The sequence below is a fragment of the Podarcis melisellensis genome (genome assembly GCF_964234715.1).
Source record: "Podarcis melisellensis genome assembly, chromosome: 15".
In the NCBI taxonomy this organism is placed as follows: Eukaryota; Metazoa; Chordata; class Lepidosauria; order Squamata; family Lacertidae; genus Podarcis; species Podarcis melisellensis.
This window is the reverse complement of record NC_138532.1, coordinates 29535122-29550092: the sequence shown is the minus strand read 5'-3', so window position 1 is coordinate 29550092 and position 14971 is coordinate 29535122. Positions and strand designations below refer to the sequence as shown.

At 49.9% G+C, this 14971-nt stretch overlaps 1 protein-coding gene across 5 annotated transcripts in view; it reads right to left on the bottom strand.

Annotated features, from left to right (window-relative positions):
* Positions 1 to 14971, bottom strand: part of LOC309357422 (septin-4-like) — a 56522-nt gene that overhangs the window by 31036 nt on the left and 10515 nt on the right. For 3 of the 5 annotated variants that reach the window (XR_014163126.1, XR_014163127.1, XM_081889562.1), the window contains one exon: positions 13020 to 13122. Coding sequence is in view for 3 of the 5 variants with exons in the window: in XM_081889562.1 (XP_081745688.1) it covers positions 13119 to 13122 (4 nt within the window). In the remaining 2 variants the exon portion in view is untranslated. Of the gene's footprint in view, positions 1 to 1510; positions 1776 to 13019; positions 13123 to 14971 lie in introns of those variants that run through there. The other 2 variants (XM_081889563.1, XM_081889564.1) reach the window with 2 other exon arrangements.

Sequence of the window (14971 nt, the reverse complement as noted above, 5' to 3'; positions counted from 1 at the left end):
GCATAAAGTGGCTGAGCGGCAGTGTGGCATAGTGGTTAGAGAGTTGTACTAAGACCTGGGAGAGACCATGGTTCAAATCCCCGCACTCGGTCATGAAACTAGCAGGGTGACTGCCTCACTCCCTCACAGCCTGACCAACCTCACAGGGTTGTTGCAGGAATTAAATGAAGAGGAGAACCATGCATGCCACTTTGAGCTCCTTGGAGGAAAAGGTGGGAAATAAATACAATAAACTGATAAATAAATGGCAGAAATAGTATCAACAACAGCTTGGGTTAACAGATTTCAATGAGTATCCACCTCTGGAGCATTTAAAATGCTTTAGAGCACAGCACATACAACACCCCTGCGAGGGAGGCTCACATACACACACACTGTATCCATTCACCCCATATTCCAGGTGGTAAAACTGAGGCTGAGGAGAACAGATCCTTGCCTAAAATGAGCTAGATAGTTTGTGGCTGGTGCCAAGCGCAGTCCTGACTCATCCTCGTTTCTGCTCCCTGGCGCCGAAGAAGGGGAACCCCCAATCTTACTAACTGAGAGGAAGCCCCCTCTCTAACCCCCTTACTCCAGATGCAGGAAGGACAGCATGTCTGGAATAAGGACCAGTGTTGCCTAGTGGTTAGAGCATCAAATAAGGACTGGGGGAGAAGCTAGGGTTCAAATCCCACTCAGCCATAAAGCTCACTTGTTGACCATGGTGACCAGTCCCCACCTCTCAGTCCTTAACCTACCTCACAGGGTTGTTGTGTGAATAAAAGAGAACCCCAACTATATGCCACCCTGAGCTCCTGGGAGGAAAGTTGGGACAGAAATGCAAAAAATATATAAATAAATAGTTTGACTTTCCGTGATGTGCAAACTGGGCCAGAGCTCTACCTTACAAGAGCCAGTATGCTGTAATGGTTAGAGGGCTGGGACCTGAGCGGCCAGGGGTTCAAATCCCCCTGCCACTAAGAAACTCACTGGGTGGGTGACCTTGAGGATCAGCCACACTGCCTCTCAGCCTGGCCTACCGCACAGGGTTGTTGTGCGGGGAGGGAAAGACCATGTATGCCACCTTGAGCTCATTCGAGGAAAGAAGCTGGGGTGCAGTTCAGTAAATAAATAAATAAGCAGGCAGGCAGGCAATCTGCAGATGCTCAGAGTTTCCCTTTCCCCTGGCTGGAAAAAGCGCTAAAGAAGGTTATTTGTGGCCAAACCGGCCAGGGAGAAGGGGGAGCTCCTACCTGTGCCTCCGAAATGCAGTTCTGGAAAGCCGCTCGGGGCAGAGGCCTGTCTACTTCTCTCCCCCCGCGCGCCCCAGTTCCTCCCCATGGCGATGCGGCGGCGGCGGCGCCCTGCATCCCTTCCCGGGAGCAGGGAGGGCGATGCCTCTCGGAGCAGCCGAGAACGCGCCGGCCACTTACGCAACGATCCGGATCCCGGCGAATAACGCCAGCCCGGCTCCGGAGTCACTCCGGATTGCCCCCGCCCGCTGCTCCAGGCGCGCACCCGCGAGGCTTACCATGGCAGGAAGAAGCGGCCGGGATGGATGGATGGATGGATGGGGCCGGCAGGTGAGGTCTGCGGGGCTGGCTCCGTTCCTCTCCCAGCCGGGCGCCGGATTAGGGCAGCCGACCGAGGCAGGCAGGCAGGCAGCCATGTGACCGGCGGCAGGACGGGCGGGGGAGCCTCCCTGCCTGTCTCCCTCCCTCCCTCCGGGCCTCTGCGGCGGAGATCCCAGGACGCCAGAGTGTCTCTGAGCATGGGCAGTGGGCAGCGCTCCCTCTCTTTCTCTCTCTCTCGGAGCCAGCGTGGGACCCTCCGCGGCTCCAGAACGGGGCGGAGTCTCTGGGCACGTGCAGAAGGCAGAGTTGGCATTTGAACCCGGGGCGTGGGCTGATGCTGTGGAAAGGAGCAACGGGACGCCCCTGCTTCGGAAAGGAAGAGGCAGGATTGGAAGAAAGGGGGAGGGGAAACAGGTGCTTTGGGGGGGGAGAGCATGTGCAGAGTGCAGAACTGCTGTAGCTGCCAGCGGAGTCCAGGGCCAACTGCAGATGCTCTGCCACCACTGAGCTAAGATTCCAGGCCTCATAGTTACAAGGGCTGCTTTAAAATAGGGAAACTGTACTAACTCAGGCCTTTGATCTATGTAGCTCAGTATCGTCTACACCATGGGTAGGCCGGATCCAGCCCAATTGCCTTCTAAATCCAGCCTGCGGATGGTCCGAGAATCAGCATGTTTTTACCTGAGTGGAATGTGTCCTTTTATTTAAAATGCGTCTCTGGGTTATTTGTGGGGCATAGGAATTTGTTCATCCCCCCAAAAAAATATATATATAGTCCGGCCCCCCACAAGGTCTGAGGGACAGTGGACCGGCCCCCTGCTGAAAAAGTTTGCTGACCCCTGGTCTACACTGATTGGCAGCGTATTCTCTAGGATTTGAGGTAGGGGATATTCTGACTCCTACCAGGAAATTCCAGGGTTTGATTGAACCTAGAACCTGCATGCAAAGCTACTGTTTAGCTACCTAGCAGCTCTAACCTACAGGACATTAGATCTGGGCTTCCAAGCAGCTCAGGCTTAGCAAAGTTCTCTCGGTTTACCCTGATGTTTTCCTGCTTTAATTTACCTCGTTTTACATTTTGCAAGCCTCTCAAGGTTTGTATAGCAGCACAGAAAAGCAGAGTACAGGTGTTGAAAGTAGACCATCTCCGTCTGCAAACACAGACTAGAAGCTTTGCAGGTCATCGATCTGAGCTACTTGGCGGCTCGGGTTCAGCAAGGTTCACTGCGTGATGTGAAGGAGGCAGGAAAGAGGAGGCCAAAATGAGGAGATCAGCAAAGTGGGCGGCAGGGATGAAAAGAGCAAGAGCTTTGAATCAGGGTGTTTCCCTTTCCGCTCGCGGAGAGCTGGCAGGACAGAGGACTCTGCCGCAAGGAAGCAAAGAACCGGGGAAGTCTAAATCTGTAGCCTGTCCACTGAGAGCCTTCCTCCAAGATCTGGGATTACTGAGGATTACCCTCTTAGGCCTTCCAGATCAGATGCATTTCTCTGCCACAGCAGCAACATTGCTGGTGCGCCTTCCGCCTGGATTTGCAAGGCAAAACGCAGACTGGATAAGAGGGGGGAGAGGCAAGGAAGAGGAGAGACGTGGTAGAAGTTTGCAAAATTATGCTTGGCATGGAGAAAGCAGATAGAGAAAAGTCTTTCTTCCTCTCTCGTAACACTAGATACCGTGGACATCCAATGAAGCTGAATGTTAGAAGACTCAGGACAGATAAAAGGAAGGACTTCTCCACACAGCATGGAGTTAATCTATGGAACTCACTGCCACAGGAAGCAGTGACGGCCACCAACCTGCATGGCTTCAAAGGGAGATTGGACATATCCAGATAGGAGAAGAGGGCTACCAATGGCTACTAGCCAGGATGGCTGTGCTCGGCCTTCAATGGTGGAAGGCAGCAATGGTGCTCAATACCGGTTGCAAAAAACCACAGCAGGGGAGAGAAAACTTGTACTGGAGTAGAAGAGTGGGGGGTGGGATTCACATCTGTCAATCAATGTGCCTCTTTGATCTCAGACACCAGGAAGTTTTGTTTGGTCAGAATCGAGTATACACTTCCAGAGTTAATTACTTCTGGTAAATGAGCCACCATAACCGCTAGAGGGCCGTGAAAAATTTGTGTCCCAGGCTTTTTTAGACTCATCTACCCAGGTGCTAGGACACGGGTGGCGCTGTGGTCTAAACCACAGAGCCTGGGACTTGCCGATCAGAAGGTCAGTGGTTCGAATCCCCGCGACAGGGTGAGCTCCCATTGCTCGGTCCCTGCTCCTGCCAACCTAACAGTTCGAAAGCACGTCAAAGTGCAAGTAGATAAATAGGTACCACTCTGGCAGGAAGGTAAACGGCGTTTCCGTGCGCTGCTCTGGTTCGCCAGAAGCGGCTTAGTCATGTTGGCCACATGACCCGGAAGTTGTATGCCGGCTCCCTCGGCCAGTAAAGCAAGATGAGTGCTGCAACCCCAGAGTTGTCCATGACTGGACCTAACGGTGAGGGGTCCCTTTACCTTTATCTTCACCAAGGTACTATCTGCAGTCCAAGGGGTACATTGGTTGCTAGATGTGAACTATACAGTACTGGCATTATTTTCAGCTCTCCTACCTCACAACTTGTGCTCGAATCCTGCTTGCATGTTTCCCACAGGCATCTGGTTGACTACTGTGAGAACAGGATGCTGGACTAGGTGGGCCACGGGCCTGATCCAGCAGGGCTCTTATTATGTTCTCATGCCAGGGCAACATCTCATGACTCTGGTGCTGCACTGCAATGGGGAACCCAGGATACTGCTTGATGCTGAGCCAGGCCACTAGTCCATCTACTTCAATAGTGTCAACACTGACCGGCAGCAGTCTTTCCCCCTCCCCCAGTCCTGTTTGAAGATGCCCTTGGGGATTAAACCTGGGACTGTCTGCATGCCAAGCAGATGCCCAGCTGCTGAACTACAGCCCTTCCCCAATTTCTGCCATTCCGCACCTTTGCAAAATGTGCCCATTTGCCAGAGGAAGTGCACACACCCTCCCTGGTGAAAATAGCCACATTTTGGCACCTGGTGTGGAAAAGGAGGGGGAAACCCACAGGCACATGTGTGCAGCACATTGTTATGCCCTGCTGTGCTCCTGTTGACCTCAGCAGGGCTTGCAGAGAGGCGGCCTTCCTAGAGGATGCTGCCTGCCAGATCCCAGCAGCCTGCCTCCCACTGTGCTCTGGCCCTTGAAACCTGTGGCTCTGGGTGGATGCTTATCTACTTGCCTCACAGCAGGGCTGGCCCTTGGAGAAAGAGAGAAGCCTAGCACCATCACAGATGACAACCCCAGCAGCATGTAAGGCTAGTTGGAAATCGGCTGCAGGCAGCAAAACACGGCAGGCAGCAAACGGCACATGGCGATGTGCTGAAAATGCAGGCACAATCTCTCCAAAGCCGCCAACGAGGACGGCGTGCCGTAAAGAGCTGAACAGCCAGTCGGGAACTATGCAAGGAGCCCGGCATGTGGGATGCTTGCAACAGATGCTTTGGCACACAGTGCCAAGAGGGGAGCTGGCAGTAGTCACGGTTGGAGGCTGTCAATGGCAGCATTTGGAGCCCAAGCAAATCAAAGTAGCACTTGCTGGGGAAGCGGGAGAAGAAATGGCAATCAACCCTGAAGCAGGTGGCATAAATCTTCTTTTGAGCAGCGAGCTTCACCATCCTTATCAACATCTTAAAGTTGGAGAGTTGGAAGGGACTTCCAAGGATCATCTAGTCCAATCCGCTGCAGCGCAAGAATCACAACTCAAGAACCCCCGAAACACGACCAAACAGCCTCTGCTTAAAAACCTCCAACAAAGGACATTCCACCACCTTCGGAGCTTGTCCGCTCAACAGTCCAACGGCTCTTACTGAAAGTTCTTCCTAATGTTGAGTCAGAATCTCCTTTCTTGTCATTTGAATCCACTGGTTTGGATCCTCTGGAGAAGAAGAAAAGACGATTGCTCCATCTTCCATGTGGCAGCCCTTCAGATATTTGAAGATGGCTCTCATATCCCCTCTGTCTTCTCTTCTCCAGGCTAAACTTACCTAGCTCCCTTCACTGTGGCTTATCAATAAGGTTTGATTGCCGGACCCTTGATCATCTCAGTCGCCCTCTCCTACACATGTTCCAGCTTGTCAATATCCTCCTTGAACTGGGGCCACCAGAACTGATCACAACACTCCAGGTATGGCAGACTAGAGCCGTACTATTACTTTCCTTGACCAGGATACTAGACTTCTGTGGATGCAGCCTAGAATAGCATTAGCTTTTCGGCTGCTGCATCCCACTGTTGACTCATGTCAAGCTTGTGGTCTACTAAGACCCCTAGCTACTGTCACATGTGCTACTGTCAAGTAAGTCAGGTGTCCCCCATCCTATATCCTATCCAGAGCCCTGCTGGATTAGATACGCAACAAAGGTGGAATCTAGGCATATATAAAAATACAGTGTGAAAATGCTCTTTTTAAAAGCGTTTTGAAAAATATATGGAATTTGCCATAAGCTCACCATCTCCATCTAGTGTCACATTTGTAAAATGCACTTAAAACATTATATTTGCAGCTGTACAGTGGACACTCGGGTTGTGAACGTGATCAGTGCAGGATGTACGTTCGCAACCCGCAGCAGCACGTCTGCACACGGGCAGGTTGCGATTTGGTGCTTCTGCGCATGCACAAAGCGTGATTTAGCTCTTCTGTGCATGCGCGACTGCTGAAACCTAGAAGTAACCCATTCCGCTACTTCTGGGTTTTGGCGGGTGCGTAACCCGAAAAAACGCAACCTGAAGCGGCTGTAACCCAAGGTATGGCTGTATAGCTGAGTCCTGGTCTCTGACCAATGCAAATGTCCCTGTGGGCTCAAACATTCCACTGGTGTTCTGTGGAGGCTCCTGGACTCAATCTCAGTCTCAGGTGTCATCAGTGGCCAGGTTTCACAACCCTGGATCCAGCAATGATCTGGACACAGGGACACAGCAGAGGCACCAGAGGGAGGTTCCAGGTTCTGATCTAACCACTGGAGATGAGGAGGCTACCCTGCCTGAGGCTGCCCAACAGGAATTCCCCAAGGAAACCCTACCCCAACTACCAGGGCCCATAGGGCCAAAGCTCAGACTTGCCCCCAAGCCACCAGACATCTCCCACTGCACATCACCAGTCCAGTGGCCCAGGGAGAAGGCAGGAGAAGCCTGTGGAATGGAGCAGGCATGCCCTTCTTCAGGTGCCAGGGCTGGTTTCTGTACCACCTTCAGCTGGCTCACCGGCAGCCACCAAACCAGAAGAAGGCAGGCCTCGCCTTCAGGACACATGCTTTGCTTACATCTAGGCTGGATTACTGCAGTGCATTCTGCATGGGGCTGCCCTTGGAGATGGTATGGAAGCTTCAATTGGGGCAGACTTGTAGGAGCCGGGTGCTCTGATCCTATCGCACTCATCCTGCACACATGATGAGGCTGCCTGTGTGCTTCTGAGACAAATTTAAGGTGCTACTATTGGTCTTTACCACCCGCAGCATTTAATTTAGTGCAACAGTTTACATACACAACGTAACACCATTAGGTTACAAAGTATAATAAAACTCAATAATCAGAAAGCATACTTTTTAACATTTGTTGAAATAAACAGGTCAGCAGATATTCAACAGTTTGATTTTGTGTGTCTGGGACCGTTAGGAACTGAATCAGGGCATTTCATTCAGCCACCTCATTTTCACCAAATAAACATACATATTTTTAAGAAGCAATTTCACCATCCTATAATGTTTGTTCTGTATTTTATTTTCATGATTATATGCTCTTTTATGCAGACTTGCCCATAGCATATGCATTTTTGCACACATTACTTTGCTGCCAAACGGCTTGGCAAAATTCAGAGGATTCCAAGGGAAAGTTGCATTTCAGTTCACCAAGTGCAAATGAGGTCGGTTTGCCTTTAAATGCAAACGGAATCAAATTCCTCCCCTTTCCCCTCCCCCTCCCTGTCACACCCCCTACTCATGGGATGGACCACCCTTAAGCCCAGCTTCCTGGGAAGGGAGGGAGGCTGCAGCAGCTCGTGGGGGAAGAGCTATAATTATCTACAGAGGCCAGATTTTATTTTGGGAAGGATTTGGCCCGCTGCCCAGGCCTCTCTCTTCCCAACAGCCAAACCCAGCAAGGCCAGACCTGTTGCAGAGACAGGCACCCAGACTGCAGAGCGGCATTCATCTTATCCATTCCTGCAGTTGTCCCCAGACACCTTTTTCATGTAGCTTCCCATGGGAGGCAGTGAGGGCCACCAACCCAAATCGCTTTGAAAATTCATGGAGGAGAGGGCTATTGAAGGCCACTAGTCACAGTGCCAATGCTGTGGCTCCACAATCAGAGGCAGGGATGCTTCTGAATACCAGATGCTAAAAACTCCAGAAGAGGAGAGGGCTTGTGTTCAAATCCTATTTGCCTGTTTCCCAAAAAAGGCATTTGGATGGCAACTGTGAGAACAGGATGCTGGGATAGTTCAGTTGGTAGAGTAAAGGTAAAGGGACCCCTGACAATTAGGTCCAGTTGTGGCCGACTCTGGGGTTGCGGTGCTCATCTCGCTTTATTGGCCAAGGGAGCCGGCGTACAGCTTCCGGGTCATGTGGCCAGCATGACTAAGTCACTTCTGGCGAAACCAGAGCAGCGCACAGAAATGCTGCTTACCTTCCCGCCGGAGCGGTACCTATTTATCTACTTGCACTTTGACGTGCTTTCAAACTCCTAGGTTGGCAGGAGCAGGGACCGAGCAATGGGAGCTCACCCTGTCGCAGGGATTCGAACCGCCGATCTTCTGATCGGCAAGTCCTAGGCTCTGTGGTTTAACCCACAGCGCCACCCGCATCCCTTCAGTTGGTAGAGTATGAGGCTCTTAATCTCAGGGTTGTGGGTTCAAGTCCCACGTTGGGCAAAACACTCCTGCATTGTAGGGGGTTGGAGTAAATGACTCTTGTGGTCCCTTCCAACTCTATGATTCCATGTTCTTATGTTCTCCACCCCTTTTAAGCCAGCCTTGCTTAATTTTTTTTTTAATAAACCAGCCTTGCTCTTGCGTCTTTAATAGCCACCAGATGTGCAACAATTCAACAGGTGAAGCTATTCATGGTGAGGTCCATTAGTATACCTGTCAGAGTGGCACATCCACCTTGAAGCCCTCGAGCAATTCTGTGGCCTTGCATAGGCACAATTAGCCAGAAGGGGAATTAAAACAGAGGCGGCACCCAAGGGTTTTGAATACATTCAATTGTTGTTTTCAAACTTCAGGGGAGGGGAGTCCACTGGTAGGGAGACAGAAGCACAACTCTCACCTGCAAGGGCAAGGGACCAGCAGACTTAAGGGTAGGGAGACTCATACATACTTTTGCAAAAAGAAAAATACTTGACTAAAGACTGAGCATGCTCAGTCACTACAGAATGTTGACTGACTGCTGAGAGGTAAAAAAAACAGACAACCAGGTGGGAGAAGGAATGGAAAATGAGGCAGGAGGAAGAGATATTAAAAGGGTAGAAGGAACTGTCTTGCTATCTAGTTCTGATTGCACTTTAAAATGATCAAAACCATTTTTTAAAAAAGGGGGGAAAAATTCACATGAAGTTAGACACAGAGCAGAGATGCTAACTTTCGTTGCTTCTCCCTGCTCAGTCAGAGGCAGGGAAAGGGGTGAGGCTCAGAGGCAGAACATCTGCTGTGCATGTTGTAAAGATCCATAATAATAATAATAATAATAATAATAATAATAATAATAATAATAATAATTTGTATCCCGCCATCTGGCTGGGTTTCCCCAGCCACTCTGGGCGGCTTCCAACAGAGATTTAAAATATATTAAAACATCAATCATTAAAAAATTCCCTAAACTTCCCTTAATTTCCAGGTAGGACAGAGAGAGACCCTTTTGCCTGAAATCCAGGAGTGCCACTGCCAGTCTGCAGTCAGCTAGATGGACCAATGGTCTGACTTGGCGTAAGGCCGTTTCCTACATTCCTGTGTCTCAGGGCACCTGCTTTGCATCCAGAAGGCCTCAGTTTCAATCCCCAGCATCTCTAAGTAGGAGTGGGAATGATGCCAAAATGAAACCTTGGAGAGTTGCTGCCAGTCTGTGAAGACAATTCTAAGCTTCATGGGATAATGGCTCTAATACCCACACACCAAGGTTTTGTTAAGGGACCCCGTTTGAAGGGCTATATGTGATCAAGGAAATACCTCCCCCCTCCCGTGGCCAAGATCCTTATACGGTGATACCTCGGGTTAAGAACTTAATCCGTTCTGGAGGTCCGTTCTTAACCTGAAACAGTTCTTAACCTGAAGCACCACTTTAGCTAATGGGGCCTCCCGCTGCTGCCGTGCCGCTGGAGCACAATTTCTGTTCTCATCCTGAAGCAAAGTTCTTAACCCGAGGTACTATTTCTGGGTTAGCGGAGTCTGTAACCTGAAGCATCTGTAACCTGAGGTACCACTGTACCCACAAGTAAGGCATTCTATAGCTGTGATTCCTGCATTGCAGGGGGTTGGAACTAGATGAACACTTAGGGTCCCTTTGAACTCTATAGCTCTAGGATTTTAAGTTCCAGTCACCGATGGTTTCCAGCAACATCATTTAAGTTTCCGCCTGGTACTAGCAACGTCTGTTAATTGCCCCTTGTGATTGCTCCACTGTCAAAATCTGTTCCCACCGGATGTGGCGGAGGAAACTCCAGTTACAAGTTCCTTAATATTCATTTCCTTTTTTTAAAAGTGCACTATTTTACTGTCATTAAAACTTGTCCACCCTCAGAACAGAAGTCAATTAGAAGAGAGTCTTCCTTCTGGCTAATCCTATAGCCATCAACCTTGGTGGCTTCCACAACGTATAGGAAACAAAAAGATTGGAGAGGATTCAGGCAGAAGACCAGTTGTTAAGTCAACACTGCCACCTACAGGGTAAACTCAAGATTGCTTGCATCCCATTTCTATTGACATAAGATAGAAAATGTGAGGGCAACCGAAGACGGAAAAGAGCCTGAGACCCAAGCCTTATGAGGAACGGTGAAGGGGGTTGGGGGTGTTTAGCCTGGAGAAGAGGAGACTGAGAGGTGATGTGATAACGCCATCTTCAAATATCTAAAGGGCTGCCACATGGAAGACATTGCAAGGATAGGACTTGAACCCATGGATTCAAGTTACATGAATTGAAATTCCGACCGAACATTAGGAAGAACTTTCTGAGGGTAAGAGCTGTTCAACAGTGGAATGGACTCACTTGGAAGTTGGCAGAGGTTTATAAGCAGAGGCTGCATGGCCACCAGTCAGGGATTCTTCAGCTGTGATTTCTGAGTTGCAGGGGGTTATTCAAGATGACCCCTTGGGTCCCTTCCAGCTCTATAATTCTGCAGCTCTATGCATCTAAATGGATGCGGGTGGCGCTGTGGGTTAAACCACAGAGCCTAGGACTTGCTGATCAGAAGGTCGGCGGTTCGAATCCCCGCCACGGGGTGAGCTCCCGTTGCTCGGTCCCTGCTCCTGCCAACCTAGCAGCTCGAAAGCACGTCAAAGTGCAAGTAGATAAATAGGTACCGCTCCAGTGGGAAGGTAAACAGTGTTTCTGTGTGCTGCTCTGGTTTGCCAGAAGTGGCTTAGTCATGCTGGCCACATGAGCCGGAAGCTGTACGCCAGCTCCCTCGTCCAATAAAGTGAGATGAGCACCGCAACCCCAGAGTCGGTCATGACTGGACCTAATGGTCAGGGGTCCCTTTACCTTTACCTTTATGCATCTAACTGGCCACATGGGTCCCAGTCAGACCTGTTTCCACAACTGCTCTGCATGTGCCAACTGGTCACACCTTAAGGCTGTTCAGGTTGGAAAATGAAGGGAATAAATTCGGAGGAAGTTTACCTCCCTCTCTCATAACACTAGAACTCATCATGGACATCCCATGAAGCTGAATGTTAGAAGATTCAAGACACATAAAAGAAAGGACTTCTTCGTGCAATGCTGAGTTAAAAGGTGGAGCTCGCTGCCGCAGGAGGCAAAGGTGGCCACTAACCCGGATGGTTTTAAAAGAAGATTAGATAAATTCACAATATGGCTATGAATGATATACTAGCCAAAATGGCTATGTTTAGCCGCCTCTGTCAGAGGCAGGACACCCCCAAATACCAGCTGCTGGGAATCCCAAGTGGGGAGAATTGCCATTGGCCATTGTGAGGACTAGATGGGTCCCCTTGGCCTGCTCTTCTGATGGTCTTATCTTGCAAAGGAACTGAGAGGCAACTGTTAGGATGGGCAACTAGGCAAGCGGCCCTGGCTATGAGACAGTATCCCTGAGTGCATCATCACCATCATCATCATCATTATTATTATTGGTATGAGAGCCAGTGTGGTGTGGTGATCAGTGTCAAACTAGGTCCTGGGAGATCAGTGTCTGAATGATGCTCACTGGGTGACCTTGGGCCAGTCATGCCCTCTCAGCCTAACCTACTCATAGAGTTGTTGTGAGAGCCTAATAGTCATTTACACCTCCACCCCACCCCCACCTGGAATAAATAAATAAAACAAATAAATCCTTTTTACTTGTCAGCCACTTGTCACACAATAGATGATATCCAGGTGACTTACAACGCACCTCTGAGTGCCAGCATAGCCCAAAAATACTTTAGAATAAAAACATACGCAGCTCATTGAAATCCACAAATCCCCTCAATGGCAGAGACAAGGTTCAGCAGCCCAAACTCACAGCAAACGGCATCGTCATAGCCCAACAAAGGTCTAGGAGTGGGGGGCAGATAAGATGTCAAGGACAGCACCAGGCAGACCTCACTGGGAAGAGAGTGTTCTACAGGCAGGGAGCCACAACCAAAAAGGCTCTGCTCTTGCTTGCCATCACCCTCTGAGTCTCCACTTAAAGGAAGCACCCAGAGAAGGGTGTCAAGATGCCTAAGGGACTCTCTGACTAAAGGGAGAGCCATCCGTTAGATACGCACAAATGATGAACCAGGATAGAATAACTTTCTGAGAGTTCAATTTTCCCCCTTCCAATGATGGGGGGAGACGGAAGCTGGGAGGTGACCTTTAGTAACATGAATTGCATCTGGCTCCCAAAGTGGGTGTTTGCACCCCCTAGGGGGCGTGGGATTGCCAAGGCGGGTGCTAAGAGGCGGGGGGGTACTGGAGCTACTATCCCTGGATCCTCGGTTCTGTTGAATTAATTCGACTAAATAGTTCTAATTCGCTTTTGATTAAATGTGCAAAGAATTGTTACCGTTTTGAATTGTGTTCTGCTATGGTCTTCCTTGCCATCCGTGATTCTGAATAACACTTTTTAAAGGTTTGGCGCCCTAGGGATGAGTTTAGGGAACCAAAAGCTTGGGGACCACACCTAAAGTGTGATGTTTAAGGGTAAGACCATTAGTATTTTGAGGTCTACTTTTAATCCACCCTATACCTCCTGAATAAAAGAGCAGACCTTACCTCCCTCGAGGGGGTTGGGTCCAATCCAACTGGGCAGGCAAGTCACTCAAATATTAAACTGCTGAAGGGAACGTCACACAGAGGGTCCCTCTTACCTCTTCATCTGGTGGGTTCAAGGAGGCATCGTCCCAAGCAGGGAAGTGGTTGGAGAGATGGGCGGTCAGGAGGTGGCAAGGACGAGAAAGAGAAGGGACCAAATTAGTGCAGCGTCACACCCAAGAGCTAAGCAGAAGGGTTTTGTGGGATCCCCATGGCTGTCAGAACGGATGCATTTGGGCGACCAGGGAGAGCTGGCTCATTCTCCTTCCCCCCATGAGAAACACCCCCCCCACCTATCCATTGCATCCATCCCAAAATACATCCATCTCAGTCCAGAGAATCCCAACAGCTGTGGCGCTTCCGGTGCAAACACAGAGTTCCCAAATCAGCTGATCCACCATGCAGTGCCTGACTTTGCCCCTAGTAATCCTAGATCCGGCCGCTGCCCTGCAAGGCTCCATCCTATGATCTCCCAGACTCTGCCCTTTGATTTCAGCCGGAGGGAGAAGGAAGGGGGATGCGATGTGGGGAGGACTGCCCCGGGTGTCACCACTGAGGGGGGTGACAAAATGCCGGGCGGCATTCACCGCGGGGCCTGCAGCACGTCCAAGCCACGTGTCTCTCCTGGGAGTGACGCTGCGGCTTGGGCACCCACAGGCTCCAAATGGTCCGCCTACCGTCTCCCCCTCAGTTGTAGGGCGGCTGAGTGGGAGAAGGCAGGCAGACTCCTCGGAGGCCCCGCCCCAGGCACCCAACAGGCTTGCTCCGCCACTGTCCAGCCACCAAAGATATGGCAACTCTTAGCATTTGTGTCATTATTACTAATAGTGGTATTGTTTTAGTCGTCGTTGCTATTAATGAGATGACGATGATGATTGAATTATTATAGTTCCACCCATGTACAAGGCTCTGTACACAATTAAAATAAGAAATTCCACCCTGGAGGGTATGCAGCCCCAAACAACAAATTTAAACAATAAAAAATCAATGCTTTAAAATGTGTAATTCACAATCCACAGCACCGTGTATAATAAAACTCGCTAACCAGCCCCAAAGGCCTTAGGAAAAAAAGATGAGTTTTAAAAAGAGACTTAAACATATGAAGTGAGGGGCAGCCCACAAATGTTCCAGAAGACGATTCTAAAGATAATGGGAGAATGAACATTGCTGACCAGTCCTGGCCTTTTGACCACCCGTCAGTGCTGCTCTCCTGTCTTCCCTTAACCATGCCACTCTGAGCCACAGGAAATTCTGGGTAAATTCAGAATTGCTGGCTCTGAGTGACTGATTGGCTAATACCATTACCAACATAAGAAGAACCCTGCAGAATCAGGCCCATGGCCCATCGAGTCCAGCATCCTGTTCTCACAGTGGCCGACCAGATGCCCCCAATGGGAATCCCACAAGCAGGACTTGAGTGTAACAGCATCACTCTCCCCTACAACCTAATTGTATGTTGCAAATCAGTTTCTGGTTTGAGTGGCGGGTGGCAGCAAGCAACGAGGATTCTGTCTTAGCATTTCCAGAGGGCTAGACGTCTGCTTACAGAGAAGACAATGGAAAGCCTTGTGGTGCCTTGAATGTTGGAAGATTCATGGAATACTGAATCCAATACAGTGGTATCTCGGGTTAAGTACTTAATTCGTTCTGGAGATCCGTTCTTAACCTGAAACTGTTCTTAACCTGAAGCACCACTTTAGCTAATGGGGCCTCCCGCTACCACTGCACCGCCGGAGCATGATTTCTGTTCTCATCCTGAAGCAAAGTTCTTAACCCGAGGTACTATTTCTGGGTTAGCGGAGTCTGTAACCTGAAGCGTCTGCAACCTGAAGCGTATGTAACCTGAGGTACCACTGTACAGTCATACCTGGGGTTGAATGTGCTTCAGGTTGAGCGCTTTCGGGTTGCACTCC